This window comes from Hippocampus bargibanti, linkage group LG07, assembly GCF_051943395.1.
Source record: "Hippocampus bargibanti isolate YZ-2025 linkage group LG07, ASM5194339v1, whole genome shotgun sequence".
Taxonomy (NCBI): domain Eukaryota; kingdom Metazoa; phylum Chordata; class Actinopteri; order Syngnathiformes; family Syngnathidae; genus Hippocampus; species Hippocampus bargibanti.
This window is the reverse complement of record NC_142740.1, coordinates 16,202,903-16,227,973: the sequence shown is the minus strand read 5'-3', so window position 1 is coordinate 16,227,973 and position 25,071 is coordinate 16,202,903. Positions and strand designations below refer to the sequence as shown.

General features: G+C 45.6%; 1 protein-coding gene across 4 annotated transcripts in view; it reads right to left on the bottom strand.

The window, feature by feature from the left end:
* celf5a (cugbp, Elav-like family member 5a) overlaps positions 1-25,071 on the bottom strand; it is a 296,973-nt gene that overhangs the window by 107,209 nt on the left and 164,693 nt on the right. For all 4 annotated transcript variants that reach the window (XM_088999949.1, XM_088999953.1, XM_088999952.1 and 1 more), the window contains exon 3: positions 24,104-24,152. In XM_088999949.1, the coding sequence (XP_088856075.1) occupies positions 24,104-24,152 (49 nt within the window). The remainder of the gene's footprint in view (positions 1-24,103; positions 24,153-25,071) is intronic.

The window sequence follows — 25,071 nt, the reverse complement described above, 5'->3', positions numbered from 1 at the left end:
AGTATTTCAATAATCATTGAGAAACAGCAAGATTAGGTTTTTTTTCTGTTTCATTCGAAGACCATGGCAGCAGTGGCTTGAAAGGCCCCCTACCGTGAAATCAATGATAATTATTCGATTGAAAAGAAAATCAATGGACCATAGAACTAAAATTGAACCTTTTTTTCATTTATACTCCTCAGAGAAAGGGCACAAGTAAGTTCACAAGGCCAGCATGGTGAATGCCTCGCTTGACTGGATTGAATCTACTATTTTCTGGACATATATTCAATCATAAACAGTGACTGAAATTACATAAATACAAATGAATTTAAGAGACCATTTTTTTGCATCCAGAAAGTTGATTTCCTGCACAATTAAAAAAAAACAAGAATGTTACATGGCATTTGAAAAACATTTTTTTTCTTATTTTTTTCCCATTTTTCTTTCACCTGCATCAGTATTCTTTGGCAGACTGGGTGTGTATTCATGAATGTATAATCATCTTCCTTTCTAAACAAGCAAAATAAGCCAACAAGGTCACTGGAAACGTCTCATTCAGAATTGTGTGTGCCAGAAAGACAGACAAGTTGTAAATAAAAGCCAAAGAGACAATCGTTAATTGGAACAACGCATATGGCGGCACACACATCATTGCAGCTTGCTGTGGTGCATTCTCACAACAAATGGTGATACTTGTTTTCCTTTGTTCAAGGATGGTTAATTAATTCACTGCCATTCCCGATTTTTTTCGCCAATTGAAGAGCATGACGTAAAATACCATTTCCAAATGTTTTCGGGTTTGGGTTTTTCTTGCGCTGGCATGCTGATAAAGCGCTTGGCAGACCTCGGGCAATGTTTTTCTCTTCCGTGAGGGGGCAGCATTTTCCTTTTGTACAGCCGCCTCCACTTGCACCTCATTTTACTGCAGACTCCTATTAATTAGGAATTAACCATTGTTTCTGTTTGTTTTTCTCACACTGCTTTGAATGTTTCTGTAGTCCTAAAACATAATATTATGTGGGTCCTGCAATTTGAATGAAAATGACAAACACCCTGGCATTGGAGTGGACACATTTTTGCACATCGCCTGGCAGTGAATGAGTTAAAAAATGGAAGAGCTAAGCACTGAAAATGATTGTAACAGTAGACTTCATTTTGCCTTGGTAGAGGTAGTCTCTTTTTAAGTTAGGCTTGCATGTCATTATTCCACCAACCGCGTAACCAAAAGAGGCCCGCCTACCCGCCTACCAGCCTTCCTCGCCTGACAGGCAAGGAATAAGCATGTTCCACCTGTCATTACTTGCTCTTCCTGATGCCTGACTGCTTTTTGTGGGAGTGCGGATAGACACACCGAGACAGATCAAAAGACCTCATCAGATTTGGCGGACCAATCGCCCTGCAGCGGCTCCTTTGGCATTTGAAGCAAAAAAAAAAAAGAAAAAAATGTCGCAGCAGGGGTTCCTGGACTTGCCTCTTTCCAATGGGTAAAATGTGCCCAGAGCACAGTCAAGCAGCTGTCGAGCGTGTCACCTTTCCCGAAAGCACATTATGCGTGCTCTTGGATTCCTTGATAACATTGCACTGATGTCTGGGTTGATGTGTCTGAAATAGTTTCTGGATATGAATTCATATTGAACCACCACCAAACACACTGTGGAATGTCTTGTCGACCTTTTCATTTTCAAAACAGTTGAGAAACCACATCATCACTGTCATCGTGAAATAACTATTTCAAACATGGACATTTTTTTGTCAATTGCAATGGCCATATTTTCTGTACTATAAGGTGCACCAAAAAGCATCCGATTTTCTCAAAAGTGTCAGAGTAGGCAGCCGTCGGCAAGTGCTCTCGTGAGCTTTGCTTATTTTGGTGTGTTTTTGTGTTGTCTTTGTGTTTTCTTTTGTCACTTTGTGTTTTTGTGTGTCTTGTGGAACATATACGGATTGTTTTTCAGCATTTTTGGCCACGACATTCATCAAGCGGTTGCGCTTTTTCGGCAACACAAATATGCCAGCACTGTTTTTGATTGGAAGGAATGTCGGTGCCATTTGACTGTCATGGACAGCTCTGGGGCGATTGTGCTTTTATGTGCCTGTAACGGGCAGTATTTTCACAACGCCGCTATGTTCTGCGGAAAGGTCTGTGCTGTTGGACAGTGTGGGGCTGGATGGATGCATAGCTTGAGGAGCTGTGATGAGAAGAAGGAGCATTAGTGTGGAACTGTCGCCGCTTGAATTTGAAGCGGATTTACGTGGAACCGGAGATGTGAGACAATCTCTTTTGGTCAATTGATTTTACAGCTTTGTGTTTGCTTTCAAAACTTAGCTTGTAGCAGACGTGCACATTCCACCATGACACCCGTAATCCACTGGTGAAAAGGACGCTTTGATCCTCTCCTCTTTCATCTAGAACGGCTTCTTGCATCAAAGACGATGCAGAAAGTGCTTAAGGGTGAATGACTGAGTGTGTCTTTTGTGACTTCAAGATGGTGCTGCGAGAGTGGCTGCCTTTACAGTAGCTCCTGTATTTTGTTTATTTTTGCCGTGAAATGTAAATGTGTCCACTGTGAGACAAATAAAGGCTCATCTAATGTAATCTAATCTAGTCCGATGAATTTTATATATGGGTCAGTAAATTCACACTGAACAACAATTTGGTGGACATGTTGATCATTCTCCTCTTTCGTTTAGAACTGCTTCATGTCACAAAGAGGGTACAGCAAGTTCTGAAGAATGAATGACTCTCTGTGTCTTTGTGTTGTCATATTATTTGTTATTTAGTTTTTTGTTTTGTTTTATTGACTTCAAGATGGCGCCGCGAGAGTGGTTGCTTTTACAGCAGCTCTTGTATTTTGTTTTTTTATACTTCTTTCTTTCCTTTCCTCTTCCTTTCATAACTTTGCTGCTGTGTTACTTCCGGGTAGAGTGAACGCTGGTTCTTATCCCGTGACTGTAAAGTGTCCTTGAGAGTTTTGAAAGGCTCTTGGAAATTAAATGTATTATTATTATTATTATTATTATTATTATTATTTCTTGGATGTAGTATTTTAATTGTTCTGAAAAGTGCTTTGTTAAAGCTGCAACGGTTGTGAAAGATCGAAGTAAATAAAGGTTTATTACGTTGTACTGTATTTTTTGAAGGTACGCCTCTGTAGTGCTGAACATACCGTTAACTGTAGGCATTTAAAAAAAAGTGATTTCCACAAAAAATGTGATTCATTTGTGGATTGATTGAGGTATTCCCCAAAACAAAAGACAAATAAATTAATCAATAAATACATATTATATACTGTACGCAATAGCTCTCAATTATTTACTGCAATATGTTTTTCAGCAAATTCAGCACATTTGAGGCAAAAAAAATGTTTTTAATAATAGCAATGTTAGCGTGGCCAGACGCAGACTCGAAAATCCAGAGCCAAGTTCAGCCGCTCAGATCTCATCCAATATCCTCCCAATCAAAGGCCTCTTTGAAGTTCATCTTCTGTAAAATTGGTGTCAGGCCCGAGTACCAGCAACCAGAAGGTCATTTGAAGCTTGACTGCCGGACGCAACCTCGACCACCTTTGTGTTTTAACATACCCACCCCAACCCCCTTTTCTTCATGTTAAATTGGCAATCAGTGTTTGCGCCGCGGTCACAAGCTCCTGAGCTCCAAAGTGGCTCAAGTGCCATTCTCTGCTTTAGCACGGGGATAGAGTCGCCAATCATATTCGTGTGCTCTTCAAAGACTCCAGCAAGATGAGGTCCAAAAAAAGTCGGCAAACTCGTGGGAATATCGTCACCCTAAGAATTGACTTTGGATGTATATGAATGCAGTTCAGAAGAGTCAATAAACTTGAACCTTATGTTGTGGCGAGGAGCTTTTATTTTCCTCCGATGAATATATTGAGAGGAAGTGTCTTTATTTCGACAATAATTCCACAAGAAATAGTATTTCTCGGTTGAATTCAATTATGTGTCAAGAGAAAGCAAAATAATACCGAGAAATGTGAGCCAGACTTAGTGGAACAAATAAATGGCTGGAACACAACCATGAATGCACACAACAATGTAGAGTGATCACAAATCAGTCTTTTGGCCCACGAATCAATAGAAATGACGCTGCCTATTTACAGACTCGCTTGTCTGCGGCTGTTGCAGCTTTGTGGGGCAGCAAAATGTCTGGCCAGCAAGGCCACACAACCGTCATGCACCCGTCCAGGTTGGAGGCTAAGAAAATACGGTGGAAAGTCTCCCCCCCAAAAAAAATCAAAATCACAGAAATGCTCACCATGCAATAACACATTGCTTGAATTAATCTGATATAATCAGAACTTTTTTTAGGTGCTGCTGTTTTGGCACGCAACTGATTTGAAATGCAACTCTTTCAAGATTTCAGAATCACAAACTAATCTTGGATTTTTTTCAATGTGAAATGTGAATCTAAATAACAACAGGCACATTTTTTGCCCTTCATTCATGACATTTTTGATAGTTTCAATCAATTTGTCTCGAGACACGGAAGGACAAATTCTCCTCATCGTGACACCTGCGATTATTTGATGGGCGGGTGGGTAATCATGAAGGCGTAAGAATGCACACGGCGCGATTTGTCATTCATACAGGTCAGATGCCGGCGGCAGGTGTGACGTGGGCCTAATTTAAAAGCCTCAATTTGGTGCCTAGTGAAGCTGCGTTGATGTCCCACAACACACAAACGTGCATCCACGTGCACACTCTAATGGCATATCACACGCCATTGCACGCGACAACTCGGCACGTCAATGACCATCTTGTCTGGTTTGCTGTGACAAGGAAAAATTACAGCTGTTGAAGTCATCTGGCCCCGTTTACTCATTTCTTGTTTTTCTGGATTTACTTCAGTTTTGTGTCATTGAAATGTTTCCATTCTGTGCAAAATTACCTTGCAAACGTCTTGTTCGTATTGGTTTTTCCTTTTTTGTCTCAGCAGCACTTTCCTTTGATACTTTGTCAATCCTTTGTTTTTCTATCGATAAGCATTGCTTTTATTTAGTTATTTATTTATTTATCTGGTTATTTATCTATTCATTTATCTATTAATATATCTATTCATTTATCTATTAATTTATCCATTAATTAATTTATTCCTGTATTCATTTCTGTATTTATTTTTTATTTATTTATTTATTTATTTCATTTATTTATTTATTTCATTTATCTATTAATTTAACCATTAATTTATTTATTCATGTATTTATTTATTTATTTATTTATTTATTTATTATTTTTTCATTTATTTTTTTATTTATTTTTCTGTTTATTTATTTTTGTCTCTATTGATTGATTGATTGATTGATTGATTGATTGATTGATTGATTGATTGATTGATTGATTGATTGATTTGGCGCCGATGTTTGCCAGGGTGTACATTTGTAGGACTGTCATCACCACCTGGCCCATTCTCGGATCCCTGTCAGAGAAAAAGCACTTAAAAAGTCACATTTCTATTTGTCCCCTTTAAATCTCATTTAGTTGTCTTTTCACGGTTTAACTCAACAATTCAATGGGAGCGGCATTTTACCGCGAGTTTACCGCGAATCCTAAACTCTTTAATTGGCCTATTTTCATTCCTGCTCATGAATTACATTTTGTAGAAGGACAAACAGCGGAAAGGCATGCGAGTTAATGGTATTCAAATGCAATTCAAATATGTTCTATTCCTGCTGCTGCAAGTAGTTTATAGCTGCCTCCCATAAACAAACACGACCATCTTATTCTGCCATTCATACGGCCATAAAGGGTAAAATTTGGATTTTATATTTTGGCATTTGCATCCACCTGGTGGACGTCATGTTGTGATATTGCACCCCCCATTCGCCAAGGCCTCTATTTTGAGAGTGGAATTGCACTGTGCCGCTTTGGAGAAATAAAAAGCGACAGCGATGCATGCGTATGTTGGTTGCTGGTAGCAGAGAAAGACATTTATTTCTGTGCGCACCCCGAGGTGAAAGCAGCTCATGCTTGTTTTTTTTCCTCATTATCTATGTTCCAAAACAGTATTTTTTCTCGTGTTTTGTGATCTAAACAGCCTGTACAACACAACTATTCAGCTGACAGTTTATCATATTTGTGCATTAAAACATGCAGTTTGCAAAAGGACCAGAGCATAATTTGTTGTCATCTCTCATGAGTTTTACTGGAAAGCCATGCTCGTCACGCACTTTGGCCTCTCGCTGTGAACACACAGAATATGTTCTTTCCACATGAAGCGCAGTGGGCAAAGGTCTCACAATTAGGCCAGTCAATTGTGCCCTAAGCGGCTCAGACACAATCCCCTCTGACTGGACCCGCCTAATATTCTGAAGCCACTCAAAAATATCCAATTACCCACTTATTTGGAGTAGTGAATAAACATGCCGTTTACAGATTGGCTAAAAAGTATATGTCACATCTCGTTGCCATCCGGGGCGCGCCCTGCCCCTCCTGTCACCTCCTCCGCCAATCTTGGGAGACGGCCCCTCCAATCATCATTCACCTGGGTTCCCACAGCTGATTGTCATTCACTGATTGTGCCTTCTGCCTATATCTGCCTGTCGCTCACTACCGTCTCCGTCGGAGTATTTTTGGACATTGCCGTTTCCACTTCCGTGTTGCCAGGTCTGCTGTCATTTAGTTATCTTCCTCCACTCTTCCCTGTTTGTTATTTTTTGATGCATGTTCCAGTAAAGACTCTTGCTCCATCCAAGCCTGTCATGCCGTGTATTTCGGGTCCTTCCCTATCGCCAAGATTCCGTCGCTCGAGTCCTGCCTCTTTGCACTCGAGCGTCGTAACACAATACTCCGACCACCCATGGACCCCGCCGGCGATGACAGGTACTTTGCCGCCCTTGTGCAAGAGGCGGAGCGTTCGAGCCAGCTGGCCCAGGCGATTGAGGAAATGCGCTACGCCACTTCCTCGCTGGCTCAACGCCTCAAGGTGATGGAAACATGCATCGCCACCCTCACTGTTCCTTCCTCCCCGCCCGTGGGCAGGCGCACTCCCCCGCTACCCCAACCCTCACGCTACGCAGGCGAAACCGAGCGCTGCGCTCAATTCCTCATGCAGTGTGCGCTCGTGTTTGAACAACATCCTGACGCCTACGTTAGCGATGAGGCTAAGGTAGCCTTCATCACCAGCCTGCTCGCGGGTGAAGCCGAAACATGGGTGCTGGCGGTACGAGAGTCCCGACCGGAGCTGCGCGCCTCGTATCAGGACTTCGTGGCCGAGATACGTCGGGTGTTTCACCATCCGGTGACGGAGGTCGAGGCGGAAGGGAGAATCTTCGACTGCGTCCAAGGGGCCCGTTCGGCCGCAGAATACTCCGTCGCTTTCCGGATCCAGGCCGCTGGCAGCGGCTACGGCGACCGAGAGTTGAGGGGGGTGTTTCGTCGCGGCTTGAATTCCGACCTAAAGGACGAGTTGGCTACCCGCGACGCCGGCACCACCTTCGACGACCTCGTCGAGATTGTCATCGGCTTGGATCATCGTCTCCGAGAGCGGCGAAAGGAGCTGAGCGACCGACGGCCCGAGGAACCCCGAAGCCGACCTCGGTCGACCACACCCGGCAGCGACCGCGCGCAGCCCCAGGAGGGACTCCCGGAACCTATGGTGATAGGGGGGGGGGAGACGACCGCGCCAACCCGAGGGCTCGTCGCACCCGAGGCCCCCAGCCTAGGACCCACGGCCAATGTAAGTCCCCGCCGAAACGGCGTCCGTTGGGGGCTAAGTCCACAACACCTGTCACACGGTTGGAGCTGGAAAGTGAACTATTTGGCCCCTCCAGATCCCAAAGAGTGCGGGCACTAGTGGACTCGGGGGCCGACGGGTGCATCATCGACCCCCACTTGGCCGACCTTTTGGGCTGCCAACTTATCGATCACCTTCCCCCTAAGGAGATCGTCGACCTGGATGGCCGATTGTTAGCCCGGGTCACCCACCTCACAGCCCCACTTAAGCTCCGAGGGGCAGGCAACCATGTGGAGCACCGCCAATTTTTTGTTATGCCCTCCCGGAACGCGCCATTGGTCTTGGGTCTCCCCTGGCTCAAGGCCCATGACCCATCCATTTCTTGGGAGGGCCCCACCATTCAGGGCTGGAGCCCCTACTGCTACGCTAACTGCCTGCGGTCGGCTACGGCAGGGCGTAACCCTTCCCGCGGTGGCCCGCCCGAGGCCATCTGCCTCAAAGGCGTGGAACAGTGCTACCACGACCTGCGGGAGGTGTTCAGCAAAGACAACGCCCAATCCCTGCCGCCCCACCGACCGTATGACTGTGCTATTGACTTGCAGCCAGGGGCTCCATTACCGGACTCCAGACTTTACCACATTTCACAACCGGAACGGGAAGACCTGAGCACTTACATAGACTCCTCTCTAGCGGCGGGACTCATTCGCCTGTCGCGTTCCCCGCTGGGCGCAGGGTTTTTCTTTATCGATAAAAAGGACGGATCCCTGCGCCCATGCGTTGACGACCGGGGCCTGAACGACATCACCATCCGCAACAAATACCCTCTCCCCCTCATGGATTCGGCCTTCGCGCCCCTTCAGTCCGCCACCATTTTTTCTAAATTAGACCTTCGTAGCGCCTACCATTTGGTCCGTATCCGTGAGGGGGATGAATGGAAAACAGCCTTCAAGACACCTTTAGGGCACTTTGAATACCTGGTGATGCCGTTCGGGCTCACGAACGCGCCCGCCGTATTCCAGAATCTGATAAATGATGTGCTCAGGGACTTCCTCAATGTTTTTGTTTTTGTTTACCTTGATGACATTCTTATTTTTTCTCGCTCTGCAGAAGAACACCGGCAACACGTCCGACGGGTCCTGGCGCGGCTCCTGCAAAAGCGGCTCTATGTGAAGGCAGAGAAGTGTGACTTCCATGTCCGCTCTCTGTCGTTCCTGGGGTTTGTTGTGGAGCAGGGGCAGCTCAGGACCGACCCCGCCAAAACCAAAGCGGTGGTGGAATGGCCGATCCCAAAGACGCGCAAGCAGCTTCAGCGGTTTTTGGGGTTTGCCAACTTCTACCGCCGCTTCATTCGCGGGTATAGTCAGAAGGCACTCCCCCTCACTAACCTCACGTCCACCAAGCTCCCTTTCAGGTGGACTCCCGATGCTGAGGGGGCATTCAACCGCCTCCGTCGTGCCTTCACCAACCCCCCTGTTCTGCGTCATCCCGACCCGGAGCTCCCGTTCACGGTCGAGGTTGACGCGTCCGAGTCCGGAGTAGGGGCCGTCCTTTCCCAGCGCTCTCCCACCGACCAGAAGCTACGCCCATGCGCCTTCTTCTCCCGCCGGCTCAGCCCCGCCGAGGCCAATTATGACGTCGGCAATCGGGAACTGCTGGCGGTCGTCCTGGCCCTGCAGGAATGGAGACACTGGCTTGAGGGAGCTAAACACCCCTTCACCGTCTACACGGATCACAAAAACCTGGCGGCCATCCGGTCGGCCAAGAGACTTAACTCACGGCAGGCCCGATGGTCACTCTTCCTCACCCGTTTTGACTTTTCTCTCACCTACTGCCCAGGGTCACAGAACACCAAGCCCGACGCCCTATCCCGTATCCATGAGCCGGCAGAAAGGGAGGAGACCACCGCCAACATCCTGCCGGCCCAGCGCATCCTGGGCGCCCTGAGGTGGGAGGTTGAGAGAAAAGTCCAGCAAGCCCAGGGAACTACCACCATCCCCAGGGGCTGTCCCAAGGATCGCCTGTTCGTCCCCCCCCCCCCCCTCTACGCACTGAGGTGCTTATCTGGGGGCACACATCTAAGATAGCCTGCCACCCGGGGGTCAACAGGACGATCCAACTCATCGCCCAACGGTTCTGGTGGCCGGGGTTTAGGAGGGACATCACCCTCTTCGTGAAGGCCTGCCCGACCTGCGCCCGTGGAAAGGCCTCCCACCAGCCCCCGGCCGGACTCCTCCAGCCCCTACCGGTTCCGTCCAGACCCTGGTCCCACATCTCCGTCGACTTCGTGACAGGCCTTCCCCCCTCCCGTGGCAAGACGGTCGTCCTCACCGTAGTGGACCGATTCTCCAATTCGGCCCACTTCGTTCCGTTAACCAGGTTGCCGTCCGAGTCGGCTCAACTCCTGGTTAACCATGTCGTCCGTCTCCACGGGATTCCGACGAACATCGTGTCGGACCGGGGACCGCAGTTCGTGTCCAAGGTATGGAAGCGTTTCTGTCGGTCCCTAGGGGCATCGGCGAGCCTGTCGTCTGGTTACCACCCCCAGACCAACGGACAGACGGAGAGGAAGAACCAGGACCTGGAGGCGGCCCTCCGGTGCGTGTGCCTCCACAACCCGGCGTCGTGGGCCCTGCACCTACCCTGGGTGGAGTACGCCCACAACTCCCTGGTCTCCGCAGCCACAGGTCGGTCCCCATTCATGTCCGCCTGTGGCTATCAGCCGCCCTTGTTTCCCACACAGGAGGGCCAGGTGGAGGTCCCGTCTATCGATCATCACCTCAGACGGGCCCACAGAGTCTGGAAGGAGACCAGGGACGCCCTGTCACGCACCGCATCCCGGAACCGGCGGGTGGCAGACCGCCATCGGCGGCAAGCACCCAGCTACCAGGTCGGGCAGGAGGTCTGGCTATCCACGAAGGACCTTCGGCTGGCAGGGTCCTCGGCCAAGCTGGGCCCACGCTTCACGGGTCCCTTCCCCATCGAGGCCATCCTCAGCCCGGTCTCGGTGAGGCTCCGGCTCCCACCCACCATGCGGATCCACCCCGTCTTTCATGTTTCCCTCCTCAAGCCAGTGGAGACCAGCCCCTTAGCCCCCACGCCCGCCCCCCCACCCCCCCCCCCGGATATTGGACGACGGACCAGTCTACACCGTGCGGGAGATACTGGACTCCAGGCGCAGGGGCAGAGGAGTGCAGTACCTGGTCGACTGGGAGGGCTATGGACCTGAGGAACGTCAATGGGTCCCACGTTCCTGGATCCTTGACCCATCTCTCACCCGGGCGTTCCATGCGGCTCACCCATCCAAACCTGGTGGGCCGCCGAGAGGCGTCCCTTGAGGGGGGGGGCACTGTCACATCTCGTTGCCATCCGGGCCGCGCCCCGCCCCTCCTGTCACCTCCTCCGCCAATCTTGGGAGACGGCCCCTCCAATCATCATTCACCTGGGTTCCCACAGCTGTCATTGTCATTCACTGATTGTGCCTTCTGCCTATATCTGCCTGTCGCTCACTACCGTCTCCGTCGGAGTATTTTTGGACATTGCCGTTTCCACTTCCGTGTTGCCAGGTCTGCTGTCATTTAGTTATCTTCCTCCACTCTTCCCTGTTTGTTATTTTTTGATGCATGTTCCAGTAAAGACTCTTGCTCCATCCAAGCCTGTCACGCCGTGTATTTCGGGTCCTTCCATATCGCCAAGATTCCGTCGCTCGAGTCCTGCCTCTTTGCACTCGAGCGTCGTAACAGTATACAGCAAAGCAACCAATGAGAATGTTTTGGAATGGAAATTGACCAAAGTAGCCTGCTTCAGATAGTATTTTTGTCAAGCAGCAATTTTTTTTTAAATAAATAAAAACTTCCATTGTGTCTCACAGCACCACTAACATCGCTTCATACAACAAATTGACATCAGCGTGTCTTAAAACCAGTGGCGACTTGTGCATTTAACACCTAGGCCTTCAGTAGTGCCACATCTGAATCAATCCCACCCTTAATAACTATTTTATGACGATACAACTTTTACTGGAGCTATAGCTGCAACTGTGTATCATGTAAAAAGCGTGAAGTGATTTACTACATGTCCGCTAGAGGGTACCGTTAGCCAAGAAATAAGGCCCGCAAGAAGGCCTGGTTGTCGCCAACCCAAAATCTGATTGGCTAAAGCAACTTTCTCATCGTCACTGATTGTATGCTTCTGGGCCGGCAAAAATGAAGGCGTCCGGTCGGTCGATTTATGTCCCTTGTAACAAATGATGGCTGAAATGTGATTGGTAAATGCTTAAAGATGAAAACACACATCTGGAAGCAGCACAACAGGGGAAAAGCAGTGAAAGGAAGCTAAAAGACTATTTGGAATTATTTAATAGGAATTCTTGAACAAAATATAATTAACATCAGTCTGTGATTCAGATACTTTTAGGCCAGCAGGAAAGGCCTTGCAGACCCTGACGGTCTGCCACTGCTTGAAACATTGTCTGTGCTCTTAATGGTAGTTCCACGATAGCTGGAGCTCGTGCCACAGTTCTGGCATGTTTGTTCGTGTAGCTTAATATAAATTGTGGCTTTTGTGAGCGGACTGCATTGACCATGGGCTCATTCCATACCTCTGACAGCACGTTGCTATGTTTTCTTTTTAGTTGCAAGCACTTCTTACAAGAAATTTCATAGAGGAGCGAGGGAGGAGGTGGAAATATTTTTAAGTCATAAGATGTCATGTGATGGTAATGTCCTCTAAAAATTATGTCATTGACGCTCATAAATACACCACCTATCAGTATCCAAATGTTCACTTTATGCTTAACGTGTCAAGGAGGATTACATTAAAGTCAACTCGCTAAACAATTTTGCAGATGTGTTGGCACTAATCCTATTTTTGATTGAGTGCCATGACAACAAATATCATTGAGTCTAACATGATGCCATATATGCCTATTTGTTTGAATATAAAGCTTTATGGTTATTGTCGTCAAGATGGTCGTGGGTATGAAGATGGGAGTTAAATATGTTTATCGTTCTCTCTCAAAATGATTGTGTTGTGCAAATTGTACCTCAGGTCAATGCCGGAGAACATTTTGAAACGATTTTTCTTGCTCTCAGTTTTTGTGCTGGCATTTGAACAGGAGTGCGTGTGCATGTTTTACCGACTGTATAATATCCTCATCATAGTTAATGCACATGTGTGCTTCAATGTCTTCCCATCTGTTAGTGGATGTGGTCTCCTTGCTCCAAGGGCTGCAGTGCCCCACCCGATCTACCAAGTCTGACCTCTCACAAGTGTGCGTGCGTGCGTGCGTGTGTGTGTGTGTGTGTGTGTGTGCGTGTGTGTGTAGAACTGCTTGATAACCACTCCACTTTCTTATGAAGTGGAGTCATTAAGCATCGAGAAGGCACAAAAGGGTGATTGCAGTGATTTGGAAGACATTGCCTGGGCCACAATGTCCAATCAGAGTCCTTGTTTGACAGGTCATCTCCAATCAACCAAAAGAGACCACACATGCACACGCACACACACAAAATCACAGTGACCAGGTCACCATTGTTCTCATGAGTTCTTGGTTGAATGTAGCCAGCAACAGCAATATCACATTGCAATTATTTTTGTCGAAAAGAAACCACACTATGAGAAAAAGTGCACCCTTTGAAGTTTCATATGATGTACAAACGGAGACTCGACTTCTGTTTCTATTTTCAGTAAATACATGGCTTTGTAGTTATGCAGTAATACTTGTGAACGCCTCAACAGCAAAATATTGACTCTTTATGAAAGAAATTTTAAGATAAGGATGGGATGCTCTACCGAGTGTCAGTTCATGATATGTCACATGACCTTGTCATACGATCTACCAAGAGTACCTTGGAGATCGACTGCTCAATCACGATCGACGTATTGATCACCCCTGGTGTAGATAGATTGGCGTTACGATATTTTTACGTAAATGTGAATCACCCAGAAAAAGTCTTAACCAGGCGATCACTATGCTCACTATGCTCATGTTTGCCTTGGACATTTTCGAAGAATTGTTAAAAGCAGACACAAGCGAACGTCCTTGGATAAATTCTTTACAAATGCAGGATAAAAACCTCCTATGAGCGAGAACATGAACTAAAGATGGCAAAAATGATGAGAATGCAGCTAAAAGTTAAATAACCTTCACCTTTATTCTCTATTCTGTGTTTTTACATTATGAACAAATATCATGTAATCTTCTAATAATCAAATCCTATTTTGACATATGTTTGTGTTAGAAATCATTTATGTCTGAATTTGTGGATGGTTTGGAACACTTTCAATCATTTACAGTCAAGTCTCGTTATATCGATATCGGATATATCGATAGTCCCGGTTATATCGATACTATTTCTATGCACGCACGGAGAAAATTACATGCAAACAGGGTCGGATATATGCGTCTAAACTCAGAAATGTTTCAAGCTCAGACATTTTTTTCCAGCAGCTCATGTATTTTGTTTTTCTACTTTCATTCCTTTCATCACTTTGCTGTTGTGAAATGTAAATTTCTCCACTGCGAGACTAATAAAGGCAAATCCAATCCAATCAGTTTCGTAAGTCGAGCAACCACGGTACGTCATGTTAAAAATGATTAAAAAAAGTAATAAAAAGTATCTGTCTGCATGTCCGTCATGAAGTGAGACGTTTGGCAATGGTAGAAGAGACTCCCATCCCAAGCATAGGCAAAGTGGCAAGTGTTTCTGTAATGCGTGAGTTACGTAAACATTTTTTTAGTATTGCAGTTATTAGAAAGACAGATAAAATCTCAAATAAATACACGTACACGAAATTGATAAGTAAACAGACGGACAGAGCGGTACATAGAGAAATGGACTTGCAGAAAGACGAAGAGACCAATAGACAAGAAGTAAGTGGATAGATAGAAGTGGGGGTGTTCCATCATGGGTTGTTTCTCAAAAGCATTTCACATAAGTGCATTGCGGCGCCTGGCCCAGGATAGCAGCATCCATTGTGGTCACAACTGCTTCACATCAATTCGATTCTTTGCCGTGTTTAAGGGGTTCACAGAGAACAAGAGGGAAAAGAATGGAATGATAAAGTGACCACAATTGAGCTCCAAATTGATCCACACTCTTGTTTGTCCCCAAAGAGTTGGAACGGCCGTAATGAAAGCAACGGGGCGAACCGGTCCGCGCTGCCCATCGTCTCATCCCGCCGGCTTCTTTGAAGGAGGAGTTTGCGTCTCAAAGTGATTGTCAGGGTGATAAGGGAGAGGGTGTTATTAAGGGTGACAGTGGAGGGGCGAAGAGGCAGCGGCTGACTGGATAACCTTGCCGTCCGTCCTTGCCTCGGTTTACTTCCAGCGCCGCCATCTCCGGCCTGACCGTCCCTATCTGCCCCTGCGCCGCCGCGTTCTTGATGCTTGCTTGGATTTCCGCTCCAAAGCGCTCTCCAAACTGGAGTTATGACCCGGTGGCAGGAGAACTCAAAACGCAGCTTGTGACCTTTCTTTTCTTTGTACAAGGGTAACCTTTGCTGATCCAAGTGGAGCCCTTCCCCAAGAAGTTTTTGTGTTTGAAAAAAAGATTGACTTGCGCAGAGGGAAAACCGAAAACAGCAACATTTGCTCATCATGATATCATATCTTGGGGAAAAATAAATATGAAGCTTAAAATGTCAAAACAGTTGTTAAATGTAACTTTTTTTAATTACTTTGATCACGTGACACCTTCTGTGTCCTCTTTGCATGTGTCCTGAAAGCAATCAAAAGTGGAGACGCAAAAAAAACTTATAGTTTACTCGAGTTCATATTTTCACCATTTCTTAGGTCAGAGTTTTCACATATCTTCACAGTTTCTGTACAGTTAGACTTCCTTCAAATTCTTTCTTGTCCGGATTGGGTAGATAGATGTTAGGTAGTCATGCCTCATTGTGTCACGAGGGTATAGCCCATTTTGTTTTATCTGACCAGTACTTTGTTTATGAGTCAAACATACCCCGTAGTAGTGTTTCTCCCGTCTCTATTACTGTTAACGTCCTACTCTGAGAATCCTATTTTAAGAATCTGTGAATGGGATTTGGTGACTCTGTAAATACATCATACTTGTTAATTTCAAATTTTTGTCTGCAATTTTAATTTTTTTGGGGGGGCTATGGATCACACGTTATGGGCCTCCCCCATAACGAAACAAATTGAGCACAAAATCCTTTGGTAAGATGAAAGAAAATGACGAGCGGTCAGTGAAAAGTCTGCATACACCAAAATTTTATTTATTTATTTATTTATATTTAAGTTGGAGATACGTATTATCTCATAACAAAACATTGGCAGCCAAGTAAAAATGATTTCACATTATGACACAAACGAGGAGACTTTTTTCACTTTGGATGTTACTGTGTGCTCAAGACAAAAAAAGGAGGGGAAAAAAGTACAGAATCCTGCACCAAACCACTTCCAAAACTCATGACATCATCAGTTTGCTTTCTCTTGTTGTTCTGGGCCATGTCAGCAAATTTGGAGTTGGCATTATCATTAGTAGTTTGTTAGATAAGGCTAATTGATCTCCACCTCGCCGGTGTATTAGCGAATCGCGTGTGACTCCTTCCACTGACTCTGCATAACTCTTACTGCCTCAGCACAATCTGAGCCTCGGGAGTAACACGCATCCCTGTAGAAATGATTTCATCATCCTGACCGCTCTGCTGCTCTCCTGATTTTTACATCTACACTTCTTCACCTGCACCAAAGCTCCCCTTCGCCACCCCCTCGACATGACACATGAAAGACTGCAATTTTACTTTAACTCAAATGACTCCTCCTATGGCTTTTTTCACTCATTCGAGGGCTTTGGGTACAGCTGGAATGCACAATTCATTTGAGAGCCAATGTAAGAATGGAAAATGGTAAACTTGCATTTGTCTACCAGCTGAATGAGTTGAGAAACCAGTAAATAGAACATACAGTAAAGTCTCGTTATATCGATATTCAAGGGAGTCCGAAAAATATCGATATAACCGGGACTATCGATATATCCGACCCTGTTTGCATGTAATTTTCTCCGTGCGTGCATAGAAATAGTATCGATATAACCGGGACTATCGATATATCCGATATCGATATAACGAGACTTTACTGTAGTTAAGTAACATTGAGAGCAACCTTGTCCGTCATAGAAATGAAGTGAAAGTGACAGGTACTGCACACAGGTCAGCGTTTGCGCTAACATGACAATTGTGTGGCTACTCCATCATTATTTTGGACAAGCAGTAACTTCTCAGACAAATTAGAGACCTTAAAACAATACATGCATCCGTGTTGTGCCCCACGTAATCACATTAGAGCCACGTATAGTTTGGAGGCCATCTAAGCTAAAGTTAGATTGGTTGCATGCCAAACGTAGCTCACGCAATCCCCAAATAATATAAATGACATTTAAATATATACATTCATTTTTTGATTTGTCCATGTCATAGAGGCTGCAGTGTGCTGGAGTTTATACCAGTTGCTTTTGTGCAGGAAGTCTGGGACACCCTAAACCGGTTGCCAGCCAATCTCAGGAAACAGTGAAACAAACAACAATCCACACTCACATTAACAATTTGGGACCATTTTGAGTCTTCAATAAACCTGCCAGGAATATTTTTGGAAGAAACTGGACTTCCCAGAGAAAACCCACGCAGACCCATGGAGAACATGTAAACTCCACACAGGGAGGCCAGATGCAGAATTGAACCTTGCATCTCTGCACTGTGAGGCCAAGGTGTGGATTAATTGTGAATTATAACAATTCCAGAACCCAGACCTGAAGTTGACAGAGTAAGATAAGGTTAGCAAAAGTGCTCATCATCGTATTTCAACAAGGTCCACCTTGGCAAAGGGAGATGAGATGACCTGAAATGCCCGAGAATGCTTTTTGAAGCTGTCAGACTGTTCAAGTTCCGTTTGAGTATTGTTTCTGTTAGTATCGAAGGCGATCTGGGCGAAGGGGCCGCTGGCTGCCGTAGCATTCGGATTAGCTCAACCTGATCCCGGCAACCTCTGAACATGCTCCTTGTTATTTGAAATATCTCCATTTGTGCGCAGCGAAGCACATTGTGACTGCTAATCTATCGTTTTCTTGTGTCCGAAGGGAGAAGAACTCCTGTTCAGCATTTTACCGGTGTCTACCTTCTTCCTCGCCCCGATCGCTGTTTCAGCCACACTTTTTGCCACTCTATTTTGTTCTCTATCTTTCTCAACCTGAGATGCCTCGGAACAAATTCTCTTCCATCGCCTCTCTACTCTTCCCAATCCGTCTTTTCCGTCATTCTTTCTTTTTTACTTCCAACCACCTTTAACTCCCTTTTTACCGATGCGGAAAATAAGTGGAGTTTCGAGGCCTTCCTGCCTACTTTATAACTGAGCGTTGTCTCTCGAAGAAAGAAGAGCACCACTGATGTTTAATACATGGACCGCTCTGTTGTCTTTTATGCCAGATAAATTCATCATAGAAAAGCAGCGTGGAGCTCATAATACGGTGCTCTCTCAATCTAGACGCTCTTTTTTCCCTCAGCATCCCTGTTCTCGCTATTCATCTTAACCCATTGGATCTCGCTCACTCTCATTCTTCCGTCACATCTCGGTGAACTCGAAAGCAGGGGAAAAAAATCATTGTCCTTCAGTCGGAGTAAACACACAAACTATCCACGGTTTGTTTAGAAAAATTCAAGCAGAAACGTGCCAAAAGTGTTGACTATACTTTTACATGTGATACTTTCATGCACCCCAAAAACCGACAACATAGGAATCTGTCCACTGTGGTTATTGCACTACCTTAAAAGACAACCGAAGTCTCCGGACAAGTTGAGTCCATAATTTGTAAAATGGCTTCAAATGACTTCTACTGGGCGTATTTTAATAAGATTCCACCGCATATAGCTATATTTTACATTTTAAGACTTGCGCTGAACATTCAGGAAGTCTTGTTTTTGAGTTGGTGACGAGTCCTCACGTGACGCAGAAAAGGACCGTCTCCTGACCGTAAAAAAGACGTATTGTAGCGTCTTTCCATCACGTCAATGTATTTTGCTGTACTGTTTTTTTGAAACCCTTGTGTTACATCCAAAAGCCGCCAGCAGAGGGAGTCCAAGCTCCATGCAAGGAATGTATCAGCCTGTGGAAACGGGCTGATTCATTCCTCACAGGAGCTGGTCGCCATTTTTGTGCCTCTTTTGTGGCACGTTACTTTGCAGTCCAGATGCCTCAAAATGACACGGAAGCACTTCTTTAATCAATGGCAAACATGCTTTCCTCTTCAGAACTATTAGAATCATATTCATAACTGGATGTGTAACAAGAAAGCATATTATCCGAATCTGAAACCATTGTTTTTATTCTCCAGCAATGCAAGACGTCTTGGTGTGACGTCACGAACTGGGGGCGGGACTTTCTGAAAATGCCCAATTCGCAGCTCATTTTTTTTGCAGATTTTGGACACTTTAAGTCATTTTTATTGGTGTTTTGCATTTGACTAAAATATCATATTGCGTGTTTTGGGTATTTTAGATACTATAAAACATTTTTCTGATGTCAGTTAAAAAAACAAAAAAGTGACGTTGGTTGCCCTTTAAAGGGTGAAATATATTCACTTTAAAAATGTCCCGATGCGAACGAGCCAAGTTCCTATGATGGCTTGTGACGCATCCATGCCACTGGCCGTGTGCATGTTTGCATGCGAGATGTACAGTATGTTTGCGGAGGCGGCTGAGTGGGCGCCGGGCCCGCCTCCGGAATGCCAGTGCCTGTTTCTAATCCAGGCCACCTCAGTGGGCCGTGGTTCCGGCTGTGCTCAGCAAGCGTGCGCTGCAACACCAACTGAGCCTCACCTAACAGGGAACATGCTCATCCTCCTTTCCTCACTTAACTGTCCTTTGGCTCAAATCGTGATCATTTTGAATGTAATCTGTGCAAGATGGAGTAGAAAGGTATCTAGGAAACAATTAAGATCGCCATCAAACAGGCCATAACTTGTGGCAACTTTTATTTTCCTGTTTTTAGACTGCCAACAGCAGTTATCGAATCAATCCTGTATTCTTCAATCACGGTTTGGTTCAAAGATGGACAAAATCTGACTTCAAAGGACAATTAGGTTGGCGGGAAAAAATAATTCTCACCGCCCTACCCACTCTTGAGGACTCGAACACTGCAAGAACCAAGACAAGGGCATGAAAATCCTACTGCGTCCTCCGCACCCTGCCCACCCCCTTATCCAGCTACTCCCTTCAGACACCCAATATCGATCCATGAGCACCACATCTAGCAGACACTTAAACAGCTTCTTCCCTAGAGCCATTAACTCTCCAAGCCAGGGGTGTCAAACTTATTTTTTGCCGTGGGCCACATTGTACTTTCGGCTTCCACTTGAGGGCTGTTATGAATTTAGGGGAAACCATTAGAATGTTTCATATTTTCCACACATTACATACAGAACACAAAAGAAATTAATGAAGAATTAGTTTTCAAATCTGAAGTAATGATAATGACTATTATTGTGGTTTACATGCGACAATTTGACATTTTGTTTCACAATTTAGCAAGCATCATGGCACTTTCACCGGCCGAATAAAATGAGGGGGCACTGAACAGTTTTGCAAAACTGAAATATCAGCAGCAGTTTGTGCCGGTTGTCAGCGACACATGTGATGGAATATCAATCGAGCTCATTGTCCATGTGAAGAGAAAACGGGCGAGACAGGTCCCGGTTGCCTCCTGGAAGCGAGACCACCCACCCCGCCTCACCGAAACAACAGCAGTGCCCCTCGATGGTTTGCATCGTTGTTGTCGGAGGTGTATGCAACAACGCAGGGCTCAATCTGCAGTGTCTGTTGTTCTGCTAGATTAGGTCGGTGATTGGCTATTAATATTCATTTCACAGTGTGTCTTTGTTAAGCAGCAGCAGGGGCTGACAGGCTGTTTGGATGAATTTACTCCAACGTACATTTTCTCTTTGAAGTTGCGCATTCTGGAGCTTCTGCGTAGCATTATGTGGTTCACCAATTTGTTTAGGTATTTTTTCTCCGTGTCAGATAAAGGGGAACCTAGGGGGATTCCCACTCAACCGCCCCTCCTCCGCCACCCACCTCCTCGAATGAAAATTAAATGTCCTCGGGGTGACGAAATATTAAAAAAGTGAATTTTGCTTTAATCCGAAACACGTATTCTTGATTCGGTTTGACGCCCGGCAATGGGCCATTTGGGTTTTAAACGCATCACTAAGCAGAGAAACATTGCGGTCTGCGAGGTCTTTGGCTTCTGAGATATCTCGGTGGGGGGGTGGGGGGGGACTTTCGTCCAGTCGCTAAAAAACCACAATGGAAAGGTCTTCCCTAATGAAGGTGATCTCAACTTTCCTCCCCTTAATGAGATAAGTCACTAATTAGTATAACGTGAGCCACTTAGGAATAGGCCGCCCCAATTGGACTAGAAGAGTGGCCCAGAGCAGTTACCCCGTTTGTCTGTCCCTCAAGTGCACATGAGAGGTAATTATTTCAACACTTTTTTGGTGTCAGAAAATGCTGCTAAGTGAAAGCCAATAAAATCAAATCACACAGCGAACTCATTCATTGCAATTCACGAATTTATTTGGGAATTGAAAATATGACGTAGAACGCCATTCCCGAATTTGTTCAGGTTTTTTTTTAAGATGATGTGCAACACTCATCACTGACCCACACCCCCATCCTCCTGGCGGACGTTCACATCCCTCAACGGGGTATTCAAGAGGGTCAGTAAGTGAACACTGCACTGAGTGACCAGCGTGTCATGGGAACTCTCAAAGTGGCCGCTTGCAAGCAAGTAAAGAGGCAGCTGAGTGTCATTGTTAATGTGGACACACAGCGGCACAATGGCTAAATCAATGGAGCTATAGGGGACATCAATCTTTGGCTTGTCTAATCACTCCTATTACACGGTGAGTGAAGGAAGGGAAGGAAACGAGGAAGCAACGGAGGCATTTTCTCTCAGAGCTTTATTGACCCTTCTAGCAACTCTCTACCAGGTCATCCGACCCGTTTGAAGCTTTGGGTTGACAGGCAGCCAAGTGCCCAGCCATCCTAATTCACACCAAATCGGCGGAGGTTTTGAGGTAAAGCCTCAAAAGTGCAGCACAGCAGCTGGATGCACTTGCCGTTTGCTCGTGCGTTTCTAAACCCGCCTCTTTTCCACTTCCCAAACTCTGTCTCGCTTTGTCTCTTGGAGCCGCAAAATATTGTGCTCCAAGAAATGCTCTGTGAAAGTGATGTGTGGGGGCATAACAACAATGTTTCTTCACTTTTTGAAGGACGCCTCCTCATACCATTTGCATATATATGCACGCCTGGGAGTAAATACATTCCCCCCAAAAACAAGAGCGATCAAAGGCGACAGAATTAAGCCCGAGTAATGAGGCGAGCGCCATGCAAATATATTGATTGTTAGCCAAGCTGTACGGACTTCCACCACACGCCACGTCCTCTTTACCGCCGCGCTGTTTATGCCCATGATTTGAACACGCACAACACATACAACCTGAGTGGTGCAAGGAGTTTTTAACGTGGCACCTTGTACGGCCAAGACTCCGCTACTGCGCTTAATGGCCATCTGGGCAAACAAGAAACTCCATCGCAGCTTTACATCATTGCAATAAGACAGACACTTTTATTTATGGGTGTCAAACTCAGTTTTTGAAGTGACGGTTTCCTCTCGAAAGCCGTTATGAATTTGGGGAAACCATTAAAATGTTTCATCTCCTCCACATATTACAAACAAAACGCACAACAAATTAAGAAATAACTAGTTTTCAAATATGAAGTAAAGAATAATGACTGTTATTGTGGTTTGCATACGGTAATTTGAAATACAGTAAAGTCTCGTTATATCGATATCGGATATATCGATAGTCCCGGTTATATCGATACTATTTCTATGCACGCACTGAGAAAATTACATGCAAACAGGGTCGGATATATCGATAGTCCCGGTTATATCGATATTTTTTCGGACTCCCTTGAATATCGATATAACGAGACTTTACTGTATTTGTTCGGACTTTAACAAGCATCATGGCACTTAACATGCTTGATTTGCTTTCGTGGGCCGAAAGAAAATGATGTGGCGGACCAGATTTGGCCCCTGGACCTTGCCTTTGACACCTGGGATTTAATTCTTTGTGACGTTATTGTGGGCGGAAATGCAATGAGGAGGAATGAGTGAATCCCCTGTGGTGATTTGATGTGCTATAAATCTTGAAATATAATCATACGAAAGCCATAAAACATCCATCCATCCATCCATTTTCCATACCGCTTATTCCTCATTAGGGTCGCGGAGCTGGAGCCTATCTCAGCTGTCTTCGAGCACGAGGCGGGGGACACCCTGAATTGGTTGCCAGCCAATCGCAGGGCACACAAAAACGTACAACAGTCACACTCACACCTAGGGACAATTTGAAGTGGTCATTCTGCCTGCCATGCATGTTTTTGGAATGTGGGAGGAAACCGGAGGACCCGGAGAAAACCCACGCGGGCCCGGGGAGAACATGCAAACTCTACACAGGGAGGGGGGACCGGGACGCGAACCGGCGACCTCTGCACTGTGAAGCTGGAGTGCTAACCACTTGACTACCGGGCCGCCTAAAACATCCATCCATTTTCTGTATCGCTTATTCCTCATTAGGGTCGCAGGGGGTGCTGGAGCCTATCTCAGCTGTCTTCGGGCACGAGGTGGGAGACACCCTGTATTGGTTGCCAGCCAATCGCAGGGCACACAAAGACGTACAACAGTCACTCTCACACCTACGGACAATTTGGAGTGGCCAATCTGCCTGCGATGCATGTTTTTGGAGTGTGGGAGGAAACCGGAGGACCCGGAGAAAACCCACGCGGGCCCGGGGAGAACATGCAAACTCTACACAGGGAGGCCGTACCGGCACGCGAACCGGCGACCTCTGCACTGTGAAGCCGGTGTGCTAACTACATGAGTACTAGGCCGTCGATCCCTAAAACAAGCAGCAAAAAAAAAAAAAAAACAACCAAAAGATAACATTGGTTCCATTTTAGCCATTTCCCCCGCTCCCTCTTTTCGATTTGGTAGGGAAGTAATGAGTTACATTATAACAGATTTGAAATTAGATATTATTATTACTAGACATATTTCCATAAATCATGTCCAGTGGGGGCAACCATTGACATATCGCCTGCCTTTATGTGTAGAAATCGATTTCAAAATACTGCTGGTCTATTGCTGCCAGGTGAAAAGCAGAGTTAACAAAAAAGAAAAAGGAATGTTTTTATAAAATAGTGACTAGCAGCAGCAACAAAGGAAGTCGCTTTGCACATTGGAATAAAACGCTGATCCACACGGCAGTGTGATGCAATCGGGTCACAATCTTTTTTTTAACAATCCAAGATCAACAGCAATGAAAAACTTTACTAAAAAAAGAAGACAGTTACCTCCACGGCTCTCGCTGTCAGCAGGTTTCACCTGGATTGGGCGTGTCATCTGTCAAGATGGAGACAAGAAAGAGCAGTTTGGACAGTTGATTCCATCCATTGATGTTCACATGCTAGCTGCCATATTAACTCATTCAATCCCGGACAATGTGCAAAAATGTGTCCACTCCAGTGCCAGGGTTTTTCTCATTTTCACTGAAATTGCTGGACCCACAGAATATATATTTTTTAGGACTACTTAAACATCAAATTCATCGTAAAAAAACCTTAGACTGTCTTCTTTCATCAGAGAAAAACAGTTAAATCCACAAGTTACATGAGTCTGGAATTATCTGAGCCTGAAATAAGGGTGGCTGTACAATATACAATACAAAACATACATATGCCGCTTTAAAAACAGCTGAAGCTGGAACAAAGCGCGAACATGGACAAAAGGCAAATGCAGCCCTCTCGTGAAATGGAAAAACCTTGCGAGAGGTCTGACCAGCGCTTTATCGATACCCCATGCAAGAAAAACCAAAACCCGAACAAATTCTGAATGGCACTCCACGTCACTCTTTTCAAATGGCAGTGAATGAGTTAATAACTTATTTTCAAGAACAGATGAAAGTTTCATCAACAATATTTGTTGTTCACCAAAGATGGCCGGAGAGCCTTGCGAGGTCGTCTTAGTGAGAGGGTTGAAGGGGAGATTGAGTATGGGAATAGAAGAAGCAGCCCTAATAAAGGTGAATCCCGCAGCAGGGCGAGCAAGAGCAAGATCAATCCGGGCCTATCGATCGGGGGGACCCTTGAGCCGCCGGAGAGTGTCTGTCTGGCTGGGAAGGATTCTATGGTGAGGAGGCTCAATCTAATCTACTGGACCTCGATAAGAATGGCATCTCCTGGATGAGACAACTCTGCCACCGTAGCTTTTGTGTCACGCTGTCTGTCTCTTGCTCGTTGGAATACCTCACGTTTCACTGTTG